The sequence below is a fragment of the Barbus barbus genome (assembly GCF_936440315.1).
Source record: "Barbus barbus genome assembly, chromosome: 29".
In the NCBI taxonomy this organism is placed as follows: Eukaryota; Metazoa; Chordata; class Actinopteri; order Cypriniformes; family Cyprinidae; genus Barbus; species Barbus barbus.
The window spans coordinates 7252114-7274295 of NC_136757.1; the positions used below are offsets into that span (position 1 = coordinate 7252114).

The window sequence follows — 22182 nt, forward strand, 5'->3', positions numbered from 1 at the left end:
TTTTAAGTTTTGAAATTTTGTTGTATTCATTTATCATTTTTATTTAATTTCTTTATTTTTAAAATGTGTATAGGTAGTATTTATTAGTTTTGGATCTGTTTTTAGTTGTAATACTACAATTGATTGCTTCTGTTGTGCTCATTTGGATAAAAGCATCTAAATAATAATAATAAATAATAATAATAGTATATGCGTCTGCTAAATGACTAAATAATAATAATAATAATAGTAAATAATATATGAATATATAATTTTAGTTCTTAATCAAAAATATATAGAAAAATCAGATTTGTTAAATTAGGTACACATGTAATATATAAGAGGCTGTATTTAAGTATTTATTAAGACTGTTCCTTTGTTATCCCTCTTGCTTTATTACAGATTTAATATTTTTATTCTGTAGTTATCAGTCTCATTCCACAGTTCTGTAAATGTGTGCCTTGTGTGTAATTAGTATATTATGTGTAAATGTGAACAATGTGAATTAGTGTGAACTAATTAGACAGTATTTTGTACATTTTTGACATTGTTTTAGACCGTCTCCACATGATTGTAACCCGAGATTTAATTTTTGTTTATTTCTTATGTTGGTTAATAAAATTAAAATAAAATAATAAAATATTTTGACCGCTAGATAGAGCTTTTTCTTCATATGAAGCTGCGGCGCATGCGCAGTTTATCAGGAAGGAATGGCGGCCAGGCTTCTCTTGAGATCAGCGACACGTGCTGCTGCTGTTTACAGCCGTCAGACTCTCCCAGCTCAAGCTCTAGTCAGGGGACTGGCGTCTGGAGGTACTGGTCGATCAATGGCTTTATTTTGAGTGCGTGTTTGGACGGTTTGCGCTTAAAAATACAGCTAAGATCGAGTGATATCGCCTGTTTGAGTAGCAACAGCATCTCTCCCATCCCCTCAAATATACATTACAGTCAACTAAATATATATATATATATATACACACACACGGGTTTGAATGCAACTATTGCATCATTTCTGTCGCAATGCTTCATTGTTATTTCCTCCTGGAAGAGTTGTCAGTGAATTGTAATCCTCTTACTCGCTTTCATCCTGTTTTGCACTTGCAGGAAATAGAAATCGTTTGTTGCAAGCTAACAATAATGGCTGGGAAAACAGATTTGCTTTTCATGCCAAATAGATGCAAATTTCTGCCACATAAGCCAAAAATGATTTAGTAAATCATAACTGTATGATTAAGTTAAAATGCACCATGAGATAAAAATTAATTTTGAGTTATAATTATTACAAAAGGCATAATTATGAAATGCAAATGTATGACTTGAAATTGTGACCTAAAAGTAGATATTTTTAATTATATTTAGGATGTTTAATGTCGTAACTATACAATATAGACCAATAATTATAACAATATAATCCTTCTGTCATTGAAATAAAGTCATAATTTTTTAAGTTATGTTATACTCATAATTAGGTCTTATCATTTCAATTTATTTCATACAGTTTGCATGATTATTTACTCCTTATGAGTCAGAAATGGGCTTCCAGTAGAACCTTTAAGTAGGTCAAACCAAAGGATTTGCTAAAAATTGTGGAAAACCACAACAAAATTCTTGTGGAACGTCAATACACCTTGCAGTCATGGTCTGTAATATTATTAATTTGTGAACTTGTGTTCAGGCATTCCCACAGATGATGAGCAGGCCACCGGTCTGGAGAAGATTGTGCTGGAGGCGTCCAAGAAAGGAACTGTGAGTGTCTTGTAATGCGTTTTATTGTTCTGTTGTGGCTTCTTGTCAAATAAAGAGTGCTGTGTGAGTTCAGAACAATCAATGTTGTCTTCTCAACTAGGATCCGTATAACATTTTGAAACCGAAGGAGTATGCAGGCTCCAAACAAGACCCTCATATCGTCCCCTCCATAACCGACAAGAGGATTGTTGGCTGCGTTTGTAAGTGATAATTTAACTATCATTTTGATTTTAGTAAAACTCTGTTCATCTCTCATTACTAAATATTGACACATTAGGATGTTTACTTAACAATAATGGCAGTGCTGATTCAAAGGCTGCTGTAAATAAAGACCAAAGCTAAGTCTACTACTACTCCTTTAGTCTAATGCGTTTATTATCAGTATGAGCCATCTTAATGATATTTGGTCAAACTTGTTAACCTATGTGTGTTTGTTTATTGAAGGTGAAGAGGACAACACTGCAGTGGTTTGGTTTTGGTTGCATCAGGGTGAGGCCCAGCGCTGCCCGTCCTGTGGTGCTCACTACAAACTTGTTCCACATGAGTTACCCCACTGAAAATATACATTTCAGCGCACAGGGGGCGTAAACACTCTCATACTAAATCAATCACCATAGATAGTCAAACGTATGCACAATCTCCTTTACTAATCGCTGTTTTGCAGAATAGAATTGCACTTTATAGGGGCCTAGTTAGTTCTTTCTCATTGGTTGTTTCACATAAGCAGATCTGCAAATCTGAAATGCTAGATTTGGCAGTGCTTTCCTAGTTGTGAATGTTGGTTTAATTTTTTTTTGAGGAACAGTTTACATGCCATGTTTTTTGCTGTGCAATATCAGCTGTTTACACATTCCAAACTTTCCTTAGAAATGCAATGCATTCCTTGCCCTGTTACATAAATGAGCCATTACTTGAAATGTACAAGCATTACAGAAGTTTGCACATCCTTGCAAAAGAGATAATGTCTACAGACTTTGTCTTTGATTTTTCAGTGTTTAGACAAAGATAGTACATTCCCAATTCTGTGGGACTCAAATATGCTCCAATTACTTTGAAAGTGTTGAGATTGAATGCACTCCTTGTTGAACGATCCTTTAAAATAAATGTGGTGTTTCAGCATGTATGATGTGTCATCTCATTGCTAGAATCTTTGCAATTGATTTACAGGAAGTGTCTCGAAGACCTGAAATTCTTTACAAATTTATTTTATACAAAAATATTTTGTATAACTATACATTACAGACATTTTTCACATTATTGGTGCGCTGTCAAATGCATTGATCTTGTCAAGTGCTTTGAGACTGTAATATAATTGTTAAAAAAAGTAAAATTTCTAGGATGTACCCTTATGTGAATATTCATTTTTGAGCCACTCTAGCCCTTTATCAAGATATGCAAGAAACTTGAGTATTTACGCTGGACCCTAAATTGTACCATAAAATAATTTGTATTCATTACAAGAATGGCATTAAAAAGATTGTGTGTGCTTATTCCACATGAACTAGGAGGCTATTCTCTTTTGCAAATATAGGTACACTTATGAACATATCAACATGTATCATTTACATTTTAACAGCATTTGACAGATAATTTTCTCCAAAGTGATATACAACAGTGCATTCACTGCTACATTTTATCAGTATTGCGTATACACTGGGAATTGATTCCAAAACCTTGCCATTGCAAGTGCCATGCTCTACCAGCTGAGCTACAGGACTTTGTATGTAACAGTCTTTCAGTTAGCATTAGTTTATAAAATCAACATTAAACACTTTGCAAACCATTTTACTTCATGTAAAATGATCCTGAAACTGACTTGATCCTTCAGTATCAGAGTTTGTAGTAACTTGTGAAGGAGCCTGTATAAAGAAAAATAAACCGCATCAATTCTGGTTTCACATTGACCTATACACCTTAACAGTTACAGACATCTAGACCGTAAGGACCAGTCATTTCAGAATAGTTCAGTACGGCTGCAGGCCTGCCATGTTGTACCCAGAGGGTGGATGCCAGATGGGTAACGGGTAATGGTAGGAGGGCAAAGCAGCCTCGTAAGACCCAGGAAAGGGATTACCCACTGGCGGGCAATGCATAGAGTGGGACTGAGCAGGAGGTATTGTTAGATGGTTTGGAAGAAGGACCGGTTGAAAAGGTAGAGCCTTCAACTGTTCGGCTAAGTCTGCCCGAGGTCTCTCTATTGTTGGCGAGTAGAGCATTGGTAGACCGGCATGAGGGTGGAAGAGGAACTGCTGGGTAGGCATAGGCAACGCTGTCTTTGCTTTCTCTTTCCTGTCTGTAATGCGATGTGGAGAACCTACTGGTATCTTCTTCAAGTAGGATTCCTCAGTGGTGGGCCTCTTTAGGAGGTGCTGGGGGTAGGACATGTGCGGTTTAAAAGTGGGCTGTAGTGACACAGGCCTGCAAAGATCTCGTGGTGAGACCTTGTAGAAGCTGGAGGCATGAGGGACCCAGCAGGGTTTGGTGTAAGCAGGTGAAGGCAGCCTGTAGGACATAAGTCTGGTGGGGGTTTTACCATCCCAGGTCCATTGTGAAAGACTCCTCTGGGTCTTTTCGGAATGGGGTGGGCCACCTTGCAGGAAATCCCTGTAATGGTAACGGTGATAGTTGGCAAGCCCTTTGCTGCTGGGGTAACATCCGAGAGGCTTGCAAACTCCGGTGCTAGCTGTCTTGGACATGGGCAGAGTGGACAAACGAGAAGGTGTCTTACTTTCGGGTTCTTTGGAAGGAGACTGGGTCGTCACAGCTATACAGTCCTCAGAGGAGACAGAGCAAGGAGAGGGGCTACGGGACAAGGAGCCAGACGGAGAGGAGACGGGAAGGGGTGAGCCATCGGAAGAGTGGCGAGTGCGAGTAGAAGAAGGACACACAGGAGACTGGGAAGAGTGGAATAGCTGAATAACAGAGGGTCTCTCCAGTTCTGCACCATCCTCCAAGGCACCAGAGGCGGGAATGGTCAGGCTAGCCTGGGCCAGACGCTTCTTCTTCTCCAAAGGAGAGATCACCTCAGTCGGGGTGGGAGTATGAAGGAGAGAGATCTCTCTAGAGCAGGTGCCAGGGTGGGGAACGTGCACAGAAACTGCGGATGACTGATCAGAGTCTAGGCGATCGGAGGATGCCAACCAGGGACTGTGATGGGAGCACATGCCTCTCTCACAGTGATGATCTGATCCCATTTTGTCCTGTGAACAAAAGGAATATGCTTCAGGACAAGGAGCAGACAGATGCATCTCCACACATAGGACATTTAGAGATATACACTCCACATCAAATTGTTGTTTTGCTGGCAATATAAAAGCAACATTGATAATATTGTGAAAGTTCTAATGTGCCTTTTATTTGGCCATTAAATTTCCTAAAGAATGTCATTAGACTAGCTGATTGACTGTGACCTGTCCTTCTCCCAAGACTTGAATATGGGAGCATTTAGACCAGGGGTGTCAAAATCATCTCCTGGAGGGCCACAGTCCAGCAGAGTTTAACACCAACCTGCTCCAAGACAACTACCTTAAGTTTTTGATTAGCTCCCTGTTAAAAAAAAACAGCATATGCTGGTTTAAGTAGGACCAGTTTAAACCAGCTCATGACCAACTAAGGACCAGCTAAAACCAGCTCAAATCTGCTGCCAGCTTCAAAACATACCTAACCAGCATATGCTGTTTTTTTCAACAGGGCTGGTTTAGGTGTATTTCATTAAATCTGAAGCTAAACTATGCTGTAGCCCTCCAGGAACTGTTTGACATCCCTGATTTATATAGTAGCATAAACAGCTCTAAATTATTTTCTTTGAATGGCTTCAGACAGCCAACCGTCCAGGGCATAGGTCTTCAACCCTGTACCTGGGGACCCATTGTCCTGCAGAGTTCGGCTTCAACCATAATTAAACACACCTGATCCAGCTAATCAAGGTGTTCGGGATCACTTGAAAAGTCACAGGCCAGGTGTGCGGAAGAAAGTAGGAAATAAACTTGGCAGGACAGTGAGTCCCTACGAGCAGGGTTGAAGACTTATGGTCCAGGGTGTTTCCCTGCCTACGGCCTGAGATACTTGCATTGGCTCCAGCATTGGTTTGAAGAATGGATGGATGGATGGTTCAAATGGTCCATTTCAATGAATCAATTCAATAATATGTTTGCGTCATTACTTAAAAATGTGTCGTCACAAAGCTGAAGTTCTCATAGCATACTCCCAAACCTAACCATACATTTGACAAAGAGTTTCTTTGATCCAAGTGCATTTTCTTCCTGCTCACCTCACACTCTTCTCTCTCCATCTTCCTCTTCTTCTTGCTCTCTGGCTTACTTCCCCTGTTCTCAGGGCTCCTCTTGTACTGCTTTCGAGGTTTGGAGGGTGGTAGTGGTTTGTCCTCCTCCCCTCTCAGCTGCCGCTCAAAGGGCAGCACCAACCTGCACAAACAAAGAGTTTTACTGTTGGAGCTATGGGTTAACAGTCAATGCACATTTCTTCAACTGAGCAGCTGTGTTCATGTGGGTAATGTGAGTTTGAGTGATCTGACTTAAGATTTTCGACTTGTGAATAAAAAAACAATTGTCTGGTTCATTACAGTTAACAAGGGAGTTTACCTTTCGTAGTGTCTGCGTGTGCAGGTGGCTGCACTGGTACTTCCTGGACTACCACCTAGCTCATCGTACACATTTTTCCATAGCCTCCGCGCTGTTACCTGTGAGCAAACACAACGTTATTACACACCCTTAGAAGAAAACAAAACTAAATTTAACCACCTTCTGTACTGTTGCGACTTCTCTAACAATGATTCAGTTACAAACCTAGATGATAATGACTAATTCACGAGTTTGCACATATATATATTCAGATTGAGTAAATAGTGTGCGTATTTGGTGTGCTGTCTGAGGACAGGGCTCCGAGCTTGGCATTTAGCCAAAACCCAGAGAACTCCTCCATATCCCAAGCTGGGATAGGAATAGTTAGGAGTTGGGAGGGATGCCAGAAAACTGTTGTGGGACAGAGGTAAGTTGGTCAAAGTATTGTGCTAATTATCATGCTCTATCTGTGCTAAATTAATTGATTATCTGAACCCTCCCAAACTTTGTTAACAAAACATCGTTAAAAATGGTTTGGTGTTCTGTTGGTGCCATTAGCCTCATGGGCAGCGCACCGATATACAGCGTCGTTGTGCTACGAGCTTTGCTGAATTTGTATCCAGGCTCAAGGACCTTTCCTGATCCAACCCCCCTCTCTCTCTCCCACTTCGCTTCCTGTCAGATCTAAACGGTCCTATCATAACAAAGGCAAAAATGCAAAACCCCCCCCCCCCAAAAAAACAGTTTGGTGTTCTAATAGTGTGGTTACACAAATGTAAAAATATTGCAGGCAAAATCCAGTCTTCTCAATGGGAAGTTCACACAAGGGATGTGTTCCCTATATGGATTTTGTATCGAATTCAACATGTAAATTTGCCATGTTGACCAACACAATGCTGTTTAATTAGGAAGTGACCTCTGACTAAACGGTGCTTCATGCACCACTACTGACAGTGGACAATGGACCTTCTTTGTCCACAAAGTTTCGCTAATGTGAAAGCGCCTTATGGATAAATGTGTTTCATGTGCAATTCTAAATTAGCATCTGTGCTTGCATTTTGTTTTCTTGGTATCAGTCTGATCAGCCTTTGTCATTGTGGAACTTCATGATTAGTCACTAGTTAGTTTCAGAGGTTGCTTCATATGTGCATAAGTACATACCCCAAATTTATTTTCACAGGCTTATAAAAGTTTCAGCTTTACAATGCTAATACCACCCTTACTGCCTGACACATTGCTAAATCAATTAATGACCAAGGTACTTTTTGTTTACAGGTATCAGTCCTCTGAAGTTTGTTTGGTGACAGCAAACACGTTTAGTTTAGTTGTGTTACTGGAAAAAAGTTTGACTGATGCAATAATGGCATTTTTTTTAGCATGACTCTTTTTAGAGTACAAGGTCAGACTTTCCACTCCCAGACCTAATTCACACACATACACAAGACCCCCTTTGACCAAGACAGACAGACAGATAGACAGACACTGTTTTGACAAACATCGGTTTTACTGACCACACGCACACTCATTAAAATACAAACACTTTAGCACCTTAGAGTGAGTGGAAACTTAAGTTTGACAGAACAAAGCTTTGAATCAGAGGTTTTGGGCAGAAAGAGCTAGATGGAAGATGGACCCTGTTCTCATTGTGGTCATAACGGTCACTGTTGTACGTATGGTGTGGCCTAAAGCCATCATAGTTTCCACTGTGCAAGAGCAAGTGGCAAATGCATGACCTGCTTCTCAACTTCCTCATTAGGTGCAGAAGCCTCGGGCAGTTGGCATACTTGCACAATATATCGACAAGATAATGCTGTCGGGTGTGAATGAGAGATGGGGGAGACAGACCAGCACCAGGTTGTGAAAGGTCTGTCTGGAGGTTTGTTTGCGTGAGGATACTTACCGCATCATATCCTCCAAGTGTCTCCACAGCTTTGTAGATTTTCCACAGGTTGACTGGAAAAAAGACAGAGACATGATTGCGTCAATACACAATCGTAAAAATCAAGTTCTGAGATGTAGATGGCATTTCTCATCAAAACTGAACAGTGAAAATCAGCGAAATGAGGTGCTCTTCATCTCAAGGAAGTCAGATTAAATGTTATATGAGCTTTTTATTTTCTATTCATTTTATATGAGGTATGCGACCTTGTTACCAAATTTTAGGACATTCTGAAATACATTTTAAAAAACTGACTAATAATAATTTAATTCTATTTAATTCAATAATAGCTTAAATAATTAATTTTAGATTTGTTTTATTTTAGATAACAGTTAACACAACAGTTATCTAACATAATTAATAAGTCCTAAAAAGAAAAAGTCCTGGCACACCAAAGTGTACCACATTCTAGGAAAGTGTCAGATACAGTACATGATTTAGTCAGCATGTTATATATATATATATATATGATATATTAGTGGTTTTAATGAGTGCATTGCAACCCAAAAAAATGGTTGCGGTTGTGTTCTGTTCTGAAATATCATGCAAAATGTAAACAATAAAATGCAATTCACTAAATAGTTGTGCATAGTTAGTCTGTTCAACTTTTAAAAGGAAGGATAAAACCTTTAACTTTGTTACTGATGTCAAAGTTTGTATCTGATCTTTTGCTTGTAAAAGCTAGTCAAATCAGACAGATTCCAACACGTATACGTTGTGTAACATGCCCTCATGCTCATATAGATATATAATATAAAACAAAAGATGAGCCCGAGACAACACTAAACACAGGTTTACTTGGTTTGTGACGACCACAATGTGTTTTGGTGAGGAGAATTATGACTGCTGAGCGCTTCAAACTAAAACGTTGCATATTGTAGGGCCTACACAGTTCTTAACAGTTATATTTACATTACATTTATTGAAGTACGGTACATTTGTACGATTTTATGAGTATTTGAGGTTTTTGTGTTGGGTTGCCACATGATGTTCAATGTAAAATCTACATCTTGAAGCAAAACCAGCTGAAAACCACTTATTTAAATGCTGTAATATTACATGCAACAGTATTCAGACTCACTCTGTTTAAAGCCAAGATGGGGAATTCTCTCTATAGGCATGCCTCTTTCCTTCATGAAACAGTACAGATTGGTCACAAAGGTCCTCTCTTCACTCTCAGATTGGTCCGTTCTGGAACCTTCCTCACTGCTATTGGTGGACACCATGCTCTCCATCTCCCTGCTGGTCTAGTGGAAAAAGAGTGTATGGTTAAAAGTCACAAAATCACAAAAGTTGTCAAAAAAAAAAAAACCAGTGCTTTTACTTGAAGAAAGAATATTTTAGAAATATTACGCATATTGTTCGAGTAGTAGAATGTGATATTTTTTCATATACCTCACTACTATACTGTGAAAAAATATTTTATTTATGATTAACATTTAAATAGTAATTAATTTAGATTATGGTATTATTTATTTATTATTTATTGTATAATTTAAATAAAATTTCAAAAATTAAATTAATTAAATATATCATATTTACACATATTTTAATATAATTAATTTGTTTCTTCAAAAAAGAAGAAGTCACAACACAACAGGTTAAAAAAAAATTGAGGGGAAATTAAACGGTCACAGTGAATAAAATAAAATAAAGGGTCTCAAAAAAGGTGTAACTGACTTTATGCAAAACATATTTTTTTATAAACTTTCTTTTTTCTCATTTTTATTTTAAGGTGAAATGACCTGGACATGTTTTTGTGAGAATCACCCTTGTTGAAAAATGTTCTATTTCATATAATTGTCAGTTTCTGCCCAATTCAGGAGTTCCCAACATAACGGTTCGATAACCAATAAATCTACAGTATGCGTGTGCACTGTACATGATATAGGCAATATATGAATATATGTGGGTGAGTTTGTGTCATTTACAGGAAGCAGCGTAACTGTGCTTCGAACAACCTTCAAATTTCACTTTCACACAAACAGCCTGATAAATCTTCTCACTGATTCATTTTCTCAAAGCCTCATGCAAAATTGCAGGTGATATAGGTGCTCATGCGACTCCGTTCCGAGACCAGTCATATTCAGAGTGTGAGACTGAAAACACAACAGCTTTGGCTTTCACCACCACTTTCAATAAGTAACCAGGTATCCTGTTTGAAGGGAAACCGAACCACTGGTGGGGTTTTCACAAAAGAAAGCTGCACTAGTGCTATACTGCATGCTGTGATAAAGACACAAGTGGTGCAAACATGAGAAGCTTTGCAGTTACTGCAAGAGGGCGGGAGTTTGGTGTCCGCATATCTTGTGATTTTCAGCTGAAGCACAAGGGTATGAATGTAGCCTTCCTTATCTATATGACACTAAAAAAGTGAAGTGGGATTATGAGATATGTTCCTCAGATCACATTTTCGCACAATTTGATCAAAAGGCCTTGTGGAAGAAGCTAAACTCCAGAATAAAGGGCTGTTCATGATAACTACAAAGAAGTGTGTTTAACTGTATTGCATGTGCACTTGTACTTTGAATCTTAAATATATATTTAAAAAACTGTACTTGCAGATATTGCAATATTAATGATAAAAGGCCACTTAAGTGTACTCAAATACAGTTCACTTTACTGACTATGTTTCTAAACTGTTTTAATATTTTGTTGATTTATTGAGTAACATATTAAAGCACATGTAAAGTACTTGATTATTCAATATTACTTCATATTGAAACTTCATTACAAATGTTTAGTTACAAATATATATGACACACGCTTATTTAAGTATATTTTAGTTTAGCATAAATGCATGTCAGCATTGTAAATATGCAATTAAGTATCTGAAAACATTATATTTAGTTTGCACTTAGGTAGGCCTACATCCTTTTAAGTATATTATTTCTATAAGAAGTAGTATAAACCTAAATCAAGGCTAATACAGACAAAAACACAAGTTGCCAGGAAACGTTAGTGGTTCAAAACTCACCACTAGGTATGTTAGAGTTGCTATACAAATGCTAAAGTGTTTTTAGCCCAATGCTGAATAGTTTATATTATGTTACAGGTGAATCCTATGGTGTTTTATGTAGTTGTAAGATTAGCCTACTGCCAGTGCTGGGTAGATTACTTACAAACTGTAGTCCATTATTGATTACAGATTCAAATTACGGAAATCGAGGTTAGTAATGTAATCTGTTGGATTACACATATTAGGTAATGTATTCTGACTATTTTTGATGACTTTTTAACCGTACTCATAAGAAAATGTTTTCCATTCTTTGTTATCAATGTCATTAAGTGCATTAAACATTACACCAGGGTTTCCCAAACTTGAAGAATGCCTTTTCATCTTTTCTGTGTAATTATAGTCACCTTATTACTGGCTGGTGTGTGCAGTTCCATGAAACTGAAATTAATGTATAAGCAGTTTAGAAAGAAAAAAAAAAACTATGAATAATATACAGCTGTTGTGTAAATAATGTAATCATGTAATCTATAAAAAAGTTACTGATTACAATAACGGATGCAGTAACTGTAATCAGATTATGAGTACTTTAAAATGTTATATAATCTAATTGTAATGTTTGATCCAGATTACATGTAATCAGTTACTACCCAGTACTGCCTACCGCCTATCTTAGTCTCTATATATGGCTTGGATCCCTCCTTCAGTGTACATTTATTGAAGTTTTTAATCGTCCGCCATGTGAAAAGCACAAGTCTGATCACTTAGAAACACCTCTTCTCATGATTTGGGGTATGATCCATTTCTTTAGCATAAACTGTTCAGGATAAGTTACACACTGATGCGCTCGCTTTAGCAAACACTGCTAAAGTGATGATCAGCATCTTAGATGTTCTTGCATAGCAAGGAAGGAACAAGCCCTGTTAAAAGAGGGAAGTAAGTGAATGTTATCTACATAAAAACAGCACATTCACCCTGTGTGGCAAAGTGCTATAAGATGATCAGGCCAAAGTGGAACTGCTAGCTACTAGCCCTCAAGCACGCAGGACAATGACCCACAGTGCAGGCAGGCCGCAAGTGAGAAATGAAAGAGTGAAGGCATGCAGAAATGAACGCCAGCCATCACAAGTTCGCCCACTCAGTAACAATACACATGATTTATAAGACGGGGGCAGAAAAGTTGGTAAAACCTAGAAAATAAGCTGCTTATGTACAGCTGGCATTGATGGCTTTGTGGCTTTGATGCATGTCAGACCAACTGGTGTTTTACGGGTCCATTATGAAAAACATGATTTTATAAAAATGTATTTTTCAGCCAATCATAAATGAGTTCATTTACATAAAGAAGTCTTAAAGATACAGAAGCAACAAGGCTGAAACTGATCATAAAAAAATCAACTTTGATGGAAGAAACACCAATACTGAACTGACTTGAGCTGAATTACGAACGACATTGCTGCCTTTTGTAGAACTGCCTTTAGCTGAATTGAACTCATTTCAAAATTGATGAACATCACTGATCTGAACAGAACCAACACTGAACTGACTTGAGCTAAATAATGACAATATTGTCTTTTAAAGCTGCGTTACAGCAGAATATGAATAGTCTTTATAGATGAGTTTCCATAATTGATTCTGTTATTTTCATGTTTATCTCTGTGAAGCTGCTTTGAAACAATCTATATCGTATAAAGCGCTGTAGAAATGAAGCTAACTTGACTTGACTAACAATAAATCGACATGGAAAAACTTAATTTTGTACAAAAGCGTGTGATCTTTTTGAAACCAGCCTAAGCTGGTTTGCTGGTTTTAGGTTATGGGCACTTCTCGGCTAAGCTTAGACTGGTTTCAGCAGGGTTTTTTTAGCAGGCTTAATTGTTTGTGGAAACAATTTTTTGGAAACAGTGTTTGGTTAAATCACATTCGCCCGCCGAAAGGGTAAAAAGACAAAAACAATTCGTTACAGCTTGCAAAGAGAAATTCCCCAGTGACTATATATGCTACGCACAGAAAGCTTTGGATTTCCATTTGATGACTCTGGTGGTTGATCTCTGCCGTTTGCTGCCAAAGCAATGTTCAGTCAGTAAGTTTCACACTGAATAGAGTTCCTCAGCGAGGGTAACTTCTTCCCAGAATAAGGCCTCTACAATGACTAATATTGTGCATATAGGGCTTTATTCTAGCCTCTGAGTAATATAGAAGATAAGAAGGTCTCTTTTCAGTGTACTGAAATGAGTACACATTGAGGCCTAAGTTTAAATCTCTCTCTCCTGTGAAGGGAATAATATCATACATGTAGGCCCAAAAGCTGGGGCAATCTAAAAGAGTCTGATTCATTCTTTCCCTCGCTTCAATCGTAAATACAACAGAGAAAAATTGACACATGTCTTTTGCTATGGGTGCTGCTGAGCTCAAGTCTGTCCTGAATTGAGTCATCTTCACTGAAATTTCATATACGGCCTTATCTGATTACCATCTACCCAAACATTTCCTGTTATATTGACAACACAGATAACCAGCTTTGAGGAATAGTGTGTTAGCACTAGTTCTTGGAATAAATATTTGACTATCTTGTAATCAAGGGAAATGTATTTTTGAGAAAAACGCAGGTGGCATTTTTTTCCGAATGGTCTGTTTATATCGTGTATGCATTTTGTGTCTTTTATCTAATGAAATTGTTACAAAATCATTCTTTAACCACAAATATAATCAAAGAAGAGATGTAACTGGTGGAATGCATATTAAAATACATAAAACTATTTATGCCACTTGATATGTAACAAAAACATAAGATCACTTAAATTGTTCAATTTAATACAGTCATATCAAGACCACAATAGGGAAGAGCTTAGCTCTTAAATGCTACCTTCGAGTTTCAAAAAGGAAGGGTTTTTTGTGTGTTGAGAACCGTGCCCCCGTCCCTCTCGAACTGTGGCTAAAAGTAGCACAGACCCCAGTGTGAGAGATTTCTGCGAGCTGCAGCTCTTAAATTTCCACTTCATTCAAATTTCGGAAAAGTGCGTGGGTTAGTCTGCAGCGGACGTGTCAATAACACTCAAAATGAGAGTTTATACTCGCTGATGAAGACGCAGTGGCATGGCCAGAGCTCGCCACCAAAACCACATGGCTTTCAACTTCTGACGCCACTCTGGAAATATGATGCATCTTTGCACTAGCATACAAATACTGTTTTCAATTACCAGAAGTGTGAGAGAAAAAAAAACATTGTGATTGTTTATATGCGTATCCTTGTGTGTAGCATAAAATAAATTACTATACGTGCCACATTTTACCAACCCCCTGCGATGTAACACTCAAAACTCACTCATTCACTTGTTATTCTGATGTACTGCAGAAATGAAGAACCGAAAACTGTAACCAAAATAAATGAGACCAGAGGCTGTTGAGTCAATATACTGGAATATGGATTTTTTTCCTGCTCACATCAGAGAATTTTTTTTTTTTTTAAGTTTTTTTCTTGCAAACTGAAAGTCAAATGGATGATCTGTCATATCTCATGTGACTAACTACTGTTACTGACATCAGCATTCTCCGTAACCGAAATATTGCAATAATACCAGAAATCAATTTGGCAACAGTCATTAGATCGAAAAGGGAAGTGAGATGTTATTTTTACGAGCAAAATTTGCACTTCAGCCACATCAGGAGAATCAGTTATGTGAAATTTACATAAACTACATACAAACTCAAATTCAAATTCACATTTAGGTTTTGGGAAACGATACATAATCATAGCTTAAAGGGACAGTTCTCCCAAAACAATAGGAATTCTGTCATCATTTACTTGCCCTTGTTATGCTCCAAACCCTTTTAGATTTTCAGTGGAACACAAAAGCCACAGAATGACCATCATAAAAATAGTCTGTGACTGAAGTCATATGATAGCCACTGGTAAACTATGATCGAGAAATGTTCTCACAAATGTGTACTTCCACAAGGAATAACACCATACGGGCTTGAAATGACGAGAGGAGGAGACATGTGCTGCCTTACCTGGTTTGGTGAATTCATCTCCTGCTTTTTCTCTTCACAGTCTTCTAGTTCTCCTTCGCCAACATCGACCTCTCCTCGAGGGTCCAACACTAAAACAAAGCACAGCATACTAGTTACACACAAATAAAGGAGTAAACACGTGATACATCAAAAGAGTGTATACAGAGATTGAAACTATCCGTTAGTGGGCAGTGGCAGTTTTTCAATTTCCAGTGTTGATGCAGTTGAATCAGTTGATAAATACTCATTTTGGGAACAGAGAGACATAGATCTTTTCCAGAAACACCACAGAAAAGCAGTGGTGAATACTGATATGCAAATTCTGTCCAAATTCATTCACTCTCAAACTTGTGTGACTTTCTTCTGCAGAACATACACGCAAAAAAAATGTTTCTTTGTCCACACAATGAAAGTATATGAAACCAGTTTTGGGCTCCGCTGACTTCTGTTGAAACATTCTTCAGTGTTATTTTTGTATTAATTATACACGATTAGTATTTATTATTAAATGTATTTATTAACATTTTGAATGAGCTTTTATTTGAATATTTTCAGTTTTCATTTTACCATTTTTTAGTTTACATTTGAGTAATTTTGCTACATGCTTTCTTCACTTTTAATACTTTTTAAGATTTAAAATATATATATTTCTATATAGCTTTAGTGAATTTTCATTTCAGTTTTAGAAATTTTAGCACTACAACTTAAACGTATTTATTTTTTTATTTTTCATTTTTTTAGTTTGAGCCATTTTGTTATGTGCTTTTGTCACTTTTATTAGTTCTTAGGGTTTTCTATATAGATTAACAGAATTTTTAATTCAGTTTTAGAAATTTCAGTCCTTCATCTTATGCAAAAATGCTGCCAAGACAACAGTTCTAGTTTTAAGCTTTTTATCAAATATTTATATATTTTTATTTCAGCTTTATATCAATTACCGAAAATCTGTAAATGTTTTAGTTTTGGTTAACAATAAAACCACAGTATTCAAAACGTCGTCTTTTGTACTCGACAGAAGAAAGAAAGTCAAAAAGGTTTGGAACAACATGAAGGTAAATAAATGATGATTTTTGGTTAAACTGTCCCTTTATCAACAGCATTTACATTGATTAGATGTGCATAAACATCCCTTACCTCTACACTCTTAGAAAAAAAGTATGAGGTACGAAGTTGTCAATGGAGTATACCTACAATACCTACAAAAGCTAAAAGGTACATCTTTGCACCTTATTTACCCTAAATGGTACATATTAGTACCTTAATGGTACATATTAGTGATTTAAAAGTACATAAAGTTATCATATTAGTACCTTTTGAAAGGGTTTCGGCCCAGTGAGAGTTTGGTGTCTTTGAGTATATCCTGTGTATCCCAATGACATTAAAAATGTAAATCTGCTGCTAATTTAGCATGAGCAGAGCAACGCTCTCTGTTTACCCAGCATCTGCTTTATAAAATGCAGTTTTGAATCTGAAGTATTGAGTTAAATAGGCGTGTAAGACAGAAAGAAAGAAAGAGAGAGAGAGAACATTCTAATATGAAACCACATGATTACAACACTACTTCCTGTCTGAATGCATAAACCACAGCTGTGATACACAGCTCGAATATAAAAATAAACATTTGTGAGCTGTCTAACAAAATTAACACACCGATGCATCCTCTATTATAAAATCTATATTTTGCATAAATGTACCAGTTTATTTATAACACAATATTTGATCCTTCAGACATCGGTCCAGCCAATTCAATGCCGCTGATTGTTTTTAAATAACTGGATTGTGGAGGCGAATTGTGCAGTGATTACATTTTTATAAGCTTTTTAGAGCTTTGTATTTCTGTAGTAGGTGCAGGGGAGGACACTACATCACACTGAACTTTTGGAGGCCAAATTTCAGGTCAAAAATTGCACACAGGTGAGCATATCAAGCCATCTACCGTTCAGGTATCTGGTGTGAATAGAACCAGCACAATGCAACCATCAGGCACCTGACAGCATCTTATTTACAAACCACACAAGCACTGAATTATAGGTTCTCTCAGGGTTGCCTCTACCTCAAAGTCTCCACTTCCCTTTCTCATAGCCTTCTCACCACCCTTTACACTCATACCTCTGTCTGTAACATCCAGCAACGCTTCGCTTTCGAGATCAGACGTTTCCTGTGCCAGGGTACTCAACAGGCTTCTGTTATTTTACTTCCCCTTCTGAGCCACAGAGCAGAAAGATTGTGACAAGTTCTCCTGATATTATCACTGGTGCGATAGCAACTTCTGCATTGTTTCTGGCAGCCTGCTATTGTTCAGATGGGATAAAAAGTCGCAAACCCAAATAAACTTTTTACCCGAGCATCACTACAAACACCAGAAAGCTTCAAACTGAGGCTTTTCTTCTGATGCGCTAACCATGAATTTGTCATATCCTGGATTGTCTCAAAAATATAACCATAACGTGCGATAATATCACAATGTGATAGCGTCATAATGTCACAAACAAACTGGTATTCACATTATGACAACACCAAAGCACGATAACAAGCTATCAACGTAGAAATATGTATCTGCGATAAGGCTTCCTAAACAGAACTGACCTGTGATGTTTGGTCAATGAGCTTATCTGGCCTATTCTCATCAGTTTGCTGAGGGGTTTTACGCTTCAACAGCAAAGTTTTGCTATTTCTCTAAACCACTTCCTCAATGAGCAAAACCTGTTATGGTTACTCATATCTAGTCTTTATTACAGTCACTCAAATTACTAAAAATGACAGTAATAGCCATTATGGTTTATAATACATTAATTCCTTCCAAAACGCTAATATTTTCTCTTTTTGTACTTATTGCTTAAACTATAGTCCTACTAAATAATCAAATAGTGACTGGTATATTTTCACTAGGCTATATTATTTATCAGACTCACCAGCATATATTCATTAGACTACTATACTTACTATTTCAGTTTATCTCCTAAGATTTCCTAGTAAGATTTTGAATTTAACCAGGCAATATAGTAGCTATTCTGACTAGTCATTTTATATAGGCTACAAGTAAATATTAATTATAAATAGGCTACTAACGTTAGTGTCTCTATTGAACCGCTTCATACAGACAATATCTTAAATCTGTCTATTAGGCATTGAATTTAAAACCTGAAAACGGACTCTTTAGATTTATTTTTTACTTTACTTTAATTACTGTCAATGCCAAGAAAATCAGTTTTCAGAGACTCGTCTTGTGTAAAAACTATAAAGCATCATGTGATAGCGAAGCCATGTTAATTTCACACATTAGAAAGTTATCGCATTATAGTAATATAATCGCTTACCCATTTTATAAAAGCTCGTCGTCCTCGGACTGTACTATCAGGAGCTTGTGTTGATGTCTCGTGTCTCAGTTATTGACAGCTCGCTCTCCAGCACGCGCTCTCTCTACAGGACTTCCTCACTCGAGTCAATCAGGAACCCTGGGACTCTGAGTCCTCTTCAAAGACTAAGCTGCTTTACAGACTTTGAGTGCATGCTTCCGTTAATAGTTTTTCAGTATGTCTAACTGCAGTTTTGTACTGAATCTTCTCTCAGAGTTTCAATTTTGAAAATCTGAAAATAGGCTAAATAAATTATTATATGTGACCCTGGAGCACAATAGGGTCTATTTTTTTTTTTTTTTTTATACATGACATCTCTGCTAAAAAAAAAACAATAGACGCCCAATAGAAACCATTACAGAAATACTAATGGTTTCCATTATAAACCATTAGCTTTTTTCCAGTAAAACCATTACAAAATTCCTTTTTGTAGTGTGTTTTGGGCATTTTTTCAATAGGATTTAACATCCCACTAATAGAATCCATCACATACCAGTAGACCCCATTATAGTTTCCATTAAAACCAGTACAATTCCCATTATAACCATCAAATCCATTACATTTTCTATTGTGTTTTGGGCAGGGTCCTATTGTTTTTTTCAGCAAAGATCAGTCAGTGCAAATTTCTTTCAAATGAAACAGCTCAGATTTACATTTTAGTCTAGAACTAGGCTTAAGACCTGTCTGTGAAACCGGGGGATTACGCTTTTGTTCATAAAAAGTGCCTGTAAACAAACAAATGCCTGTTCTCACCCATACATACACACAGAGAACACACAGATCACTCATAGAAATACAGATATGAAAGCATGTGTTACACACACACACACACACACACACACACACACACACAGGAGCAGGCCTACCCGATCTCATGAATGTGCATGTAAATAGTACGCCAAATAAAAACGAAAACTCGTGGTATTGATACGCAAATATGGACTTTGGTGTGTAGGCTATATGCTACTCGATGGGTAGGGTTAGGGTTGTGGGGTAGATGTATATCGTATGTACGCCAACAAATTTTGTATCATATGCAGTGTTGGGGAGTAACTAGTTACATGTAACGGAATTACGTAATTTAATTACAAAATAAAAGTACTTGTAATTAGTTACAGTTACTAAGATTTTTCTTTTTATTAAATTACAGTTACTTATGAAAATGTTAAGGATTACAAAGAGGGTTACATCTGATTTCTTTCACACACACCCACATACAGATTTAATTGATTTCTTTTAGAAATTGCAGTGACTGCTCTAAAATATAACACACCAATGTTTCTGGAGTTTAGAACATGCTTATTCGATAACTCTTTTATTTCCTATATGGGTTTATGTATAGCTATGCTTCATTTTTTAAAGATTAACAGTTTTTTCCAAGGCATTGTTAGATTCCAGATAGTGTTTCTTGTCATAGCTATTTCAAAAACAGTATGATAGCTAATAAAATATTTCTTGTTATGATTTTAAATATGTATTTAACCTCAGAATGACCTCAAATAAGTCTGATTTTGACTTCAACAGATGTACAAAAAGGGACATTGATCTTCCACAAGTTGGTTTGCGCTGTTCACAGCGACTGGGGCATGTCCCTTTAAATGCTAATGAGCTCTGCTCATCCGCCCCCCTCTCTTCCATGGAAGAGAAAAGGCAATTTACATGAACAATGGGTACTGATCTATCCTTGAGTTTTAACTTTTTAACAAAACCTGCCTTGAATTGTCCCTTGTTCAGAAAGCAATCTGGAGTAAAATTATTTGTGCAGATATAAACGAACTTTGGTGTATTCGGTTGCGCATTACCATTAAAAACAATACTAATGCACAGTGTCCTCAGTGGCTCTGGTGTCGGGAGAAAATTAAGATTCTTATTTTCTTCTACATCACAAAAGTACAAAACACCTGCATTGCTTACAAGACATTGTCGCTGCAGCTGCTGGAGCGTGGAGAAAATTATGGACTTCCAACGCTATCTTACGGCAATTCGTACGTATTTTACGAGGTGGCTAATTCGTACGAATTCATATGACCTCACTCGTACGATTTAGTACGATTTGTCTAAACCCCAGTGACGGGTAGGTTTAGGGGCGGGGTTAGGTGTAGATCATTCGTACAAATTCATACGAATTGTCAACTCATAAAATACGTACGATTTAGCAAAAATCATATGAATTTGTACGAGTGAGGTCGTACGAAATCGTACGAATTAGCCACATCGTAAAATATGTACGAATTGCCGTGAGATCGGGCTGGGACTTCGTACAATTGGCTGAGGGCGAAAATATGCTAATATTAGACTGTACTTCAGCAGTTGAGGGTGGGGCCTGAGCAATATGACTTCAAATCGAAATATGACTATGAAATCGAAACAGCTTGACAATTGAGACTGTTTAGGATTTTGGGGGATTAAAAAAAGGAGTGAATGGATTTTTATCACTGTAGGGTGGTTGTGTCCACACACTGCTAAGATACATTTACATGCAAAAACCATGTCAAAGTGAATTTTGCATCCAATGTCGACTTTAAAAAATACTTAATTCAAGAGATGAAGGATTTCTAAAGTGTGACAGTAATCAGTGTTGAACACTACTGTAAGGTTTACGCTGCCTGGTTTACATGTTTGAAAATGATTAACAGTTGAAAACATTAGAAATTTAGATACGTAATCAAAAAGTAATAATGTAATCAGTTACATTACTTTAATAAAGTAATTGAAATAGTAACACTACTTATTACATTTCAAGTAGGGTAACTTGTAATCTGTAACCTATTACATTTCCAAAGTAACCTTCCCAACACTGATCATATGCACGCCAAACACGCATGTGTAATATATACGCCAATATTAATTTTTGCGTATCAATACCACGAGTTTTCGTTGTTATTTTGGCGTGCTATTTATACGCATTTTCATGAGACCGGGCTGAGCAGGCACATCATGAAATGTGCCATTTTTACACTACACTGTATTTCTGTTTAAGTGATTCAATTTTTGTTTTTTGTCCTTCTGTTGGAGCGTTTTAAATATTTTTTAAATTTATGCTTCTGTTGAAGTGCTTTAATTCAATAAGTGTTAGGTGGTTATGAGTTCACAGTCAGTTGCACAATCCACTTGGATGTCTATTTTTATGAAGTTATTCTTTTAAATTCTGAATATTTTCTATTGCAAAACATTATTTGTACAATGTCCTGCTGTAGAAAATAATATTTTGTAAGCACAGACTAGATAAAAATGTGTGTCCCACTTTACCAGACACAGGGTCCCAATTTACCTAAAAAAGCCCAAAGAAAAAAATGGGTGCTTAATATTTTTGAACCTCGTTTAAAACAACAACCAATATTCTTTCAAAAACATACTGGGACTGGGAGATACAAGAGACTTTGAGCATTTGTTTAAAGCATTTACCAAAAAGTGTCCCAATTTTGCTGACGTCACCCTATTTGAAAATCTGGAATCTGAGGGTGCAAAAAAAAATAAAACATTTCAAAAAGTTTTCAAAAAATTTAAAAGTTCTTAGAAATGCATATTACTAATCAAAAATTAAGTTTTGATATATTTACGGTAGGAAATGAAAAAAAAAACATCTTGATGGAACACAATCTTTACTTAATA

The 22182-nt window shown here is 36.8% G+C and overlaps 2 protein-coding genes across 3 annotated transcripts; one reads left to right on the forward strand and one right to left on the reverse strand.

The window, feature by feature from the left end:
• The first annotated feature begins 666 nt into the window (after positions 1–666).
• On the forward strand, positions 667–3221 carry LOC306849440 (cytochrome c oxidase subunit 5B, mitochondrial-like). The gene is made up of 4 exons (XM_079384461.1): positions 667–792; positions 1655–1725; positions 1826–1925; positions 2170–3221. The coding sequence occupies exons 1-4, from the start codon at positions 690–692 to the stop codon at positions 2280–2282; spliced, it is 387 nt and encodes a 128-aa protein (XP_079240587.1). The 5' UTR covers positions 667–689; the 3' UTR covers positions 2283–3221.
• Positions 2910–18658, reverse strand: LOC306849439 (uncharacterized protein). 2 transcript variants are annotated; one of them, XM_079384459.1, is made up of 7 exons: positions 18532–18658; positions 15215–15303; positions 9326–9491; positions 8206–8258; positions 6327–6424; positions 5996–6149; positions 2910–4925 (listed from the first exon to the last, which is right to left on the reverse strand). In XM_079384459.1, the coding sequence occupies exons 1-7, from the start codon at positions 18533–18535 to the stop codon at positions 3690–3692; spliced, it is 1800 nt and encodes a 599-aa protein (XP_079240585.1). In that variant the 5' UTR covers positions 18536–18658; the 3' UTR covers positions 2910–3689. The 2 variants fall into 2 exon arrangements, with proteins under 2 accessions (XP_079240585.1, XP_079240586.1); XM_079384460.1 differs by lacking the exon at positions 18532–18658 and adding an exon at positions 16525–16622 and having other exon boundaries at positions 2912–4925.
• Positions 18659–22182: the final 3524 nt, after the last annotated feature.